Consider the following 9,049-nt stretch of genomic DNA (forward strand, 5'->3'; position numbering starts at 1 on the left):
CCACATTCTTATCAATGAGGTTGCTTATGTTCGTGATTAATTGTTGTATATATTTGGGGACTTCCATATTTGCCGCATAGACATGTTTAATTGTTAGAACGTCCTGATGGATAGACCCTGTAATTATTATATAATGTCCTTCCTCATCTCTTGTTACAGCCTCTAATGTAAAGACTAGTTTGTCTGATAAAAGTATGGCTACTCCAGCTTTCTTTTGACTTCCAGTAGCATGATAGTTCTCCATCCCCTCACGTTCAATCTGAAGGTGTCCTTAGGTCTAAAGTGAGTCTCTTGTAGACAGCAAATAGATGGGTCTTGTTTTCTTTTATCCATTCTGATGCCCTATGTCTTTTGGTTGGAGCATTTAGTCCATTTACATTCAGTGTTATTGCTGAAAGATATGGGTTTAGAGTCATTGTGACATCTGTCGTTTTATGCTTGTCATGGTGTCTCTGGTACTTTGTGGTCCTTGCAACATTTCCCTCACAGAATCCCCCTTAGGATCTCTCGTAGGGATGGTTTAGTGGTGATGAATTTTTCAGTTTTTGTATGTTTGCAAAGACCTTTATCTCGCCTTCTATTCTGAATGACAGGCTTGCTGGATAAAGGATTCTCGGCTGCATATTTTTCCTGTTCATCACATTGAAGACTTTCTGCCATTCCTTTCTGGACTGCCAAGTTTCAATAGATAGGTCTGCTACTACCCTTCTGTGTCGACCTTTGTATGTTAGGGCCCATTTGTCCCTAGCTGCTTGCAGGATTCTCTTTATCCTTCTTTTTCCACTTTCCCTATGATATGTCGTGCAGAAGATCGATTCAAGTTATGTCTGAAGGGAGTTCTCTGTACCTCCTGAATTTCAATGCATGTTTCTTTCCCCAGATTGGAGAAGTTCTCAGCTATTATTTGTTCAAGTACACCCTCAGCCCCTTTTTCTCTGAATTTCTTCTGGAATTTCTATGATATGGACAATTTATCAAAGAACAAAGAACAAAGATTAGGTGAAGGCCCCTACTTGAAATATCTTCATTGTCTGCCATGGGGACCCTTTGAGGTTTGACACAAGAGCAGAAGCCAGAAGAGAAATGTCTGGACCAGAGCGAATACCTTGAAAATCTTTCATTTTCCTGGACAGGCCATGGGGATATTGGTCTAATGTGCATATCATAAAAATACCCAAATGTATCAGTCAATATTCCATTTATGCTATTCTATTAGGCAATAAAGTGTAAAGTTGTTAAAGGTTTTCTACAGGTGATGTTTATTTAGTAAAAGGAAGATTTAAATAATGAGGACAGGCACGAAGGTGGCTCAAACAGTCGAGTTTCTGAGTGGAGTATGGCTCAGGTCATGATCTCATGGTTCTTGAGATCAAGTCCCAAGTCAGGCTCTGCAATGACAGCTTGAAGCCCTGGTCAGGATTCTCCTTCTTGCTCTTTCCAAATAAATAAAGAGGAAACAACAAATACAGACGGAGAAAAAATATACATTCTTTGAAAATAATAGCCCCTAAGACATGGTGTCATCTTCACGGTCCTTTGGCTTTGAGTGCAGCAGGTGTCTGTGTTTGTGTCTACGAGTGGTGTGCAGGTTGGGCATCCATCCAGGACTATGGTCTTGTATTACGGAATGTGCCCACAGTGGACAGGCACAGTCCTGTCGCCTTCTGCATTCTCAGGGGCCACACATCATCCTTTCCTCTGCGTCTCCAGAAGCTGAACGACTGGGCCAATTCCAATATTTTGACTCTCATCATTGAACACAAGGGCACATGTGTACCGGAACTCTCTCTTTCTTCAGGCGTGTACACCTAGCACAACTTTGGGGACATAATTTCTGGCATTTTTCGGGGGCTGCCTCCAGTTTCCAACATCTACAGACTCTTTACTCTATTGCGTTCATATGTGAAAATCAGGGACCCCCGGGACTGAGTGGATCCCTGAAGAATCAGGAGGACAAGCCAGCACTGAGGCCATCAGGGTACCTAGGAGTGACCCATGGGGCAGGGAAGAAACCACACTCCCTCATTCTGACCTCCTGCACAGCATCCCTCCCCATGTCCTAGAACACACTCATCCAGGCCCCATCCCATGACAAAGCCCAGTGGCCTGTGTGCCTCCTGGTCCATAGCTCTGCTTCTCAGAAGAGCAGCCAGTCCCTGCTTTCAGGTCAGTGGAGGATGCAGGCTGGGCCACTGCTGTCTGCCTCCTGGCCCTCCTCCCAGGCTGGGTCGCTTACTCTCAGGAAAGTACCTCAAGTGAAGGTCAGGTCAATGAGTTAAAGACCAGGACCTGAATGGGTTCACCCTGAGGGTCAGGGCCAACAGCAAGAACCACTTGCACCTCGGCAAGCAAGAGAGTCCTTTACACAGCACATCAGGAGCGCAGGGAGACTGTAGGATGGAGACTCAGTCAGGCTTTGATACCGAGCCAAGCCCCTCCACCCTTCAGGCTCCTCCAGCAGTGGCGCCCGGCACCTGCCAGCCTCATCTTTGGGGAGCAGTGTCCCTGTCATGAGCAGCCACACAGCACCCTCTGGTGACCGACCACAAGACACACAGGAATACTGCAGGGCCCCCTGATCTCCCAGCAAAGAAAGTGCCATTCCAACGGACACATCCTCAGAGGATTCCAGGCAGATCAGACACAACTCTGTAAAATCCAATGCTTTTGAGGTACCTTTCAGGAAGTCTATGAAAAATGTAGGTCTCTTTCCAACTGCAGTATTCTGAGATGAATTCACTGAGCGGTAGAGTCAGGCACTGGGTTCCAGGACACAAAAGAGAGACAAGGTGGCCAGCTCCCAAGATGCACAGGGCGTGTTGTGGCAATGTGTTGGGAACCATATATTTATGTTACAGCTCTCTGGGTCTGGTTCAAAGAAAACATATATCCAAACATACCTTATTTATGGACTTGTTGGATTATATCAACCACAAAACATTTCAGAAAATTTGCACACTCTCACTCCATATACCTGCTTACTCTCATCTACTTTCGATCACATCATCCTATATTCCCAGATACTTTTTCACTTACTGGGAGTGCATGACATGGTCTAGACAGACCGCAGTGACTCTACAACATTACTAGTAGACCTAATAAATGATTTCAGTCATGTTAAGATATGTATGTCGTTTTCCATAATGTGCTTCATTTCTGTACATGAATCACAAACTATCAGAGCGAGAAATTAAGAAAATAACTTAAAGTAACTCCGAAGGTAGAAAATACTTGACAATAAATCACCCTACAGGCACCTGTGTGTCACAGACAGTGAAGCATCTGACTTTGGCTCAGGTCGTGACCTCATGACTTGTGTTCTGAGACTTCTGATGGGCTCTGTGCTGACAGCTCAGAGTCTGGAGCCTGCTTCAGATTCTGTGTCTCCCTTTCTTTCAACTCTTCCCCACTCATACACGTGCTCTCTCTCTCTCTTTCTGTGTGTGTATGTGTGTGTGTTTCCAAGTACCTCTCTGTGTCAAGAATAAATAAACATAAAAAAATTCAAAAAGAAAAGAATGAATTTAACCAAGAAGATGAAAGACCTCTTTACTGAAAACCAGAAAGCAGTGGAGAAAGAATTTGAAAAGACAGAAATAAGCAGAAAGACATTCTATGCTAGTGGATCCAAAGAATTAAGATTCTCAAAATGTCCACACTACTTAGAGCCATCTACACATTGGCTAGGTGCAATCCTTTCAAACTTGAAGCACGTTCCCAAAACTAGAATAATCCTTCAAGGTGGACAGAAGCACAAAAGGCTCTGAATACCAAAGTCATTGTGAGAAGGAAGAAAACAGCTGGAAGCACCATGCTTTCTGATTTGAAACTAGATATCAAAGCTACAATAACCCAAGCAGTACACTATTGGGGTAAAAGCAGACACAGAGGTCACTGGACCAGAACTGAAGGCCCAGGAAGAAACCCACACATATGTAACCAATTATTTCACAACCAAAGAACCAAGAGTATAACCTGAGGCAAAGGCAGTCTCCTCAATAGGCGGTGCCCAGAATCACTGGGCATGGAAAAACAACTTGACACCTATTTAGCATCACACACAGAAACGAAGTTAAAATGTATTACAGACTTGAGACCTGAAACCAGAAAGTCCTGGATAAGACCTTGGGCAGGAGGTGTGGGAAATCGCACAACGATGTCCTGAGTTGGGAGATTATAGGGAACGCTTTGCAGAGCAGATCACTGCTCTCTGGCCTTCCTGCAAACAGTTGCAGCAGCTCACTTACCTAGTTGGTGTGTATCTGGGGGGCAGGCGAGACTTGGCTGATCTAGTGCGTGTGTATCTAGGGGCTGGGTTCTGCATGGGCTCACCAAGCCTTGGACCGTGTTGTCGCGTGGAATATTTTATCCTGTCTCGATGTGGTTCGCACCATGTCTTCAATACGTTCTTTCTAGCATGTGGCCCGGTGACGTGTTGTACATCGTTTGTAGGCTTAATGAATGTGAGAGCCTGAGAGCAGCTTGCGGAGACGTCCCTTAAACTACCTGTCACCTCTCTTTTATTTCCATGGAGTCTGAAGCAACCCTTTCTGCTGTCCTTGGCTTTGCTGGATAAAGCCAAATGCCAAACCCACGAGAAGGTTGGGATCTCAGTCTTGACTTGAGTTTTGGGGTTTGACACCAGAAGCGAAAGCTACAAAGGAAAACTAAACAAGTGGGACTACATGAAACTAAAAAAACAAGTTCTGCACAGCAACAATATCTTCCACAGAATGGAAAGGCAACATAGTGAATGGGAGAAAATACTTGCAAACTACATATATGGTCAAGGGTTAAAACACAAAAGATATCAACATCTCCTACAGTGCAACAATGCAAAAGCAAAGAGCAAAGAACGGACCTGGCAGAGTCCCGAAGAGGCATTCTTCCAATGAAGACATACAGATGGCCACCACATACATGAAGAGAAGTTCCATGTCACTCCACATTAGGGAAATGAAAGTCCAAAGCCAAAGAGATATCACCGGAAACAGGTCTGAACGGTCTTATCAAAAAGACAAGAAAACACAAGCGTCGGGACACTATGGAAGAAAGCGAATCATTGGGCCCTGTTGGTGGCATTGGAACTTGGTGCAGAGGCAGTCGCAAACAATGTAAAGTTTCCTCACACAATTCAGAGGAGAACATCCATATCATCCAGCAACGTCCCTCAATTACCCCCCTAGGTACAACTCAGAACACATGAAATCACTAACTCCCGAAAATACCTTCACACCTGTTTTATGCCACAGTGTTTTATAATAGCCTGGAGGGCATTATGCCAAGTGAAAGAACTCACACGGAGAAAAACACATACAGAATGCTCGCACATATATGGGGAATCTGAAACAAAAACTAAGAAAACAAAAAACAAAATTCCTCAAAACAGATTGAAACAAGCCCATCAATAAATACATAAAGATGATTGCAAAGGTGGGGGGGAGCAGGAAGGAGGGAAAAGGTTAATGGTCAAGAGACATCACTGAATGAAAAAAGACCTTGTCAACAGGGAAAGACAGAGTAAAGGTGACTCAATATCTCAAATTCTAGCTTCCTCTATTTCAGAGACCTTAGTTCAGTCCATTCCATTCACTAGACCTACGTGATTAGTAACGAATTATCAGGACTTGGCAGTTTTTGCAAGATGAGTTCTTTACTTAGGATTTCGTATCAAAAAGACACAGTGTGTAGATTATAAAAAATACTTAGATTATAAATAAAGACCATGTCAACAGGGAAAGGGAGAGTAAAGGTGACTCAATATCTCAAATTCTAGCTTCCTGTATGTCACAGATCTTGGTTCAGTCCATTCCATTCACTAGACCTATGCGCATCATAACGAATTATCAGGACTTGGAAGTTTTTGCAAGATGAGTACTTTACTTAAGATTTCGTATCCAAAAGGACAGAGTGCTTATACATTACTAGGTAACTTAGATTTTCCATTATTTTTATGGTTTATGATGTCACAAAAAAACTCCTTAGATCTAAGTGGACACTTTCATTACTCTAAACATATGTACAAACCACTAAAACAGTACAATAAAGGTAAGGTGCATTGTCCATCGCACAAAAGTGATTATTTTTCTCCTTGTTGTAGAGAGCGTTTGGTGACGACAAGGTTCCGGGTATCGAGCTCCTTATCAAATTCCATGCGATGGGTTATGCAGAATATAGTAATCATGGTAATCAAGAAAATAATGATCCTCAAGAGCATCATAATCTCCTGAATTGCTGACAGAGACAACTCACCTCCCGAGGGAAAAACAGATGCCTAGGAGCCTCAGCTGCTCAAAGTGGCCTACACCACACCATCTTACTGAAAATATAAAGCACCAGTCAGCTTGATATGTAAGTTTGGGAAAGCCTCAGTTCTTAGACTTTTGCTTTTGGCGAGGTCACGGTGCTGCCTGCAGGAAGTTTTCATCCGTTGTAACAGCATTGGGACACACTATTGAAATGAGAATTTCCTATGCAACAAAACTATGTCTCTGGAAAGGACTGGGACACTGTCGCGGTCGGGACTAAATACAGGACACAGCATCGCAGACACTTACACAGATGCACAAACACAAACGCCAACAACCTGACAGAGGTGGAACCTTTGCAATGAAAGAGCATTTGCTCAAGACCTCATTTCCAAAGGAGACTGAGAGACCAGCACAGTCTGCTCAGGTACAAATGCACTGGTTTCTAGAGACCCGGTGGGCTCAGAGTCACTTCTCCCTCATACTGCCTGGTGAATCCTGGAGGAGATGTGATTCATAAGGTCTGAAACTCTTGAAACACGGAACAAATGCAAGACAGGAGGCGCTCCACGGAAAACAGGAAGCACGACGCCCGATGGATAGGAACAACAAAACCCACAAGTCTGCCTTGGACAAGGAGCTTTTCCATCCGCCTTCCTCGCCAGAGTGCGAAGACGACGTTCCCACCCAAAATGTCCCAAAAAGATGACTTTGGACTCCATCCACAACACCCAGTTCTCTTCAGGACACACGTCCATGTACGAAAGAGTCTGCACCACCCTCTAAAACACTGAAGCGCCACTTCTTCCTGGCTCACTGGCTACGAGTTCATTGATTGAATGCAAATTGCCTTCAGAAATGAAGAGTTCAACAGGGAGTTGCACTTACCCTAATCCAGACCCCTACCCTGTAGTCCCATTGACTCCCACGACAGAGGTTCCCCTTTAGCCACAAGTGGGGTGAGATCTCCCCCTTCCCATCAGAGGGTGCAACTCTGCCACGAGGGGCGGGGCGCGGCGGGGCCGGGCAGGGCAGGAGAGCAGGTGTGGAGGGGGAGGCAGGAGGCCTGTGTTCACCTGCTGCTTCCACTCTCAATCCCTTCAACACCGTCCCCTGCTGGCCTCCAGCAACGCAGGCCCACCACCCTGACTCTCCCTGGAATGTTTCTCTGGAATCTCAGGTCCCTTGTGCTTCATTTTCACAGGCAGGATGTTTCCTCCTGCTCATGGCTGCGACTTCCCTGGCCCTGCCTTGGTATTTTCCCACAACTGCAGGTCCACGCTTTCCTTCCTTCATTTGTTCATTCTTTCGTTCGTTCCTTCCCACCTCCACCCTCCAACCACCAACCCCGTCAGACCTCCATGGCACTCAGGTCGCCCCCCCCACCCCCGACATGAGCCACTCCCCACCACCGGAGCCTAAACCCCTACTCGATCTGGGGCCTCCTTCTCCAGGGAACCCGGGTCCAACGCAGAAAGCTCACTCCTGAGTCCCCAGACTGCAGCCGCAAAGGAGCCCAAGAAGAACCCGGAGCACAAGTGAGGGGGGGGTGGTCATGGAAGGGGAAGACAGAGAGGGGCAGGGTGGAAGGCCACATGGGACCTTGTCACTAGGATCCCTACCTTGGCAGCACCGCGACTGAGGCAGGTCCTGTAGGGAGGCTGTGGGTCTCAGCTGCTGCACCTTTAGGCTTCTCCCAGATGGTCTTTCGGGGGCGCCGGGGGGGGGGGTGGCATCGCATCGCGCTCTCCCCCTGCAAGGGCTGGCACTCCAGCAGAGCAACCAAAACCGAGGGGACCCGGGAGCGTGTCGTGCCCCCTGGCCTCTGGTCCAGGAGCAGCAGGAGCAGCAGGGCCACCACCCTCCTAGGCTGGAGGCTCATGGCTCCCAGTCTTAACCGCGTGGGGGGCGCGAGCACTACCGTTAGCGCTAGGGCTACCCCTAGGGCAACCGCCAAGGTTACCGGGTCACAGGCGACAGGCAGCAGCATGTCCCAGGTCGGGGGAGGCGGGGTGGGGGGCATCAGCACCTGACTGGCCCAGACACTTGGGGGCCTGGGGCGGCAGACAGGCTGGGAGCCAGGATACAGAACACCACTACAGCCTAACCTGTGCCCCTCAACGGGCTCCGCCTCTGGCCCAAGCGCATGCGCACACTTGTGCGTGCCCTCCCGCACACCTGCTTGGTCCCGCGATCCAGGCCGCCCCATGCCCCCATCCCCCCACCCCCGCCCCCCCTCAGGGGGCACAGCTCCTGGGCGACAGGGTCTGCACCACTGCACCTCGCTGGGCCCACCAGATGCTCTGACCGCCTACCCACCAGCCTGACACCCAGGAACCAGGCAGAGGGCTCCAGAGACCAGGCCAGTGGGACAGGGACTGGCAGTTGTCTCCTCCAAAGTGGACAACTCCCTTTCTCCCGTCAAGAAACCCAGGAGGCTTCTGCAAAGCAGGTTTCCCAGGGAGGTGCCTCGACGTGAACCCAGTGCTCCCTCTTGCATCCTAGGCCTCTGTGTTTGTTCTTCACTCTGCCTCATGTTGCCGCCAACCGTGGACATCTATCTGCAGCTGTGCACCCTCCTCGCTCGTGACCCATGACCGCAAGGGCAGCCCTAAGGGACAGGGAGACACACTGGGCACTCGAGACTCCTTCCAACTCCCTTCTCCTTGAAAGGCCGGTGCTTTTCAGCTCTGCATGCCCTTCCCATGGCCCTACCTGGACTGCACCACCAGTGGTCCCACCCTCAAGTCCACCCTGCCACCGCTGACTGTGGCATGTCCTTCAACTCTGTGGAACTGCCT

General features: G+C 48.0%; 1 protein-coding gene across 1 annotated transcript in view; it reads left to right on the plus strand.

The window, feature by feature from the left end:
- LOC125153403 (ral guanine nucleotide dissociation stimulator-like) overlaps window positions 1-8,555 on the plus strand; it is a 31,090-nt gene extending 22,535 nt beyond the window's left edge. The window contains exons 8-9 of the mRNA XM_047836541.1: window positions 7,703-7,786; window positions 8,490-8,555. Coding sequence (XP_047692497.1) covers window positions 7,703-7,786; window positions 8,490-8,555 — 150 coding nt within the window. The remainder of the gene's footprint in view (window positions 1-7,702; window positions 7,787-8,489) is intronic.
- The last annotated feature ends 494 nt before the right edge of the window (window positions 8,556-9,049 follow it).

The sequence above is a fragment of the Prionailurus viverrinus genome, chromosome A2 (genome assembly GCF_022837055.1).
Source record: "Prionailurus viverrinus isolate Anna chromosome A2, UM_Priviv_1.0, whole genome shotgun sequence".
NCBI lineage: Eukaryota > Metazoa > Chordata > Mammalia > Carnivora > Felidae > Prionailurus > Prionailurus viverrinus.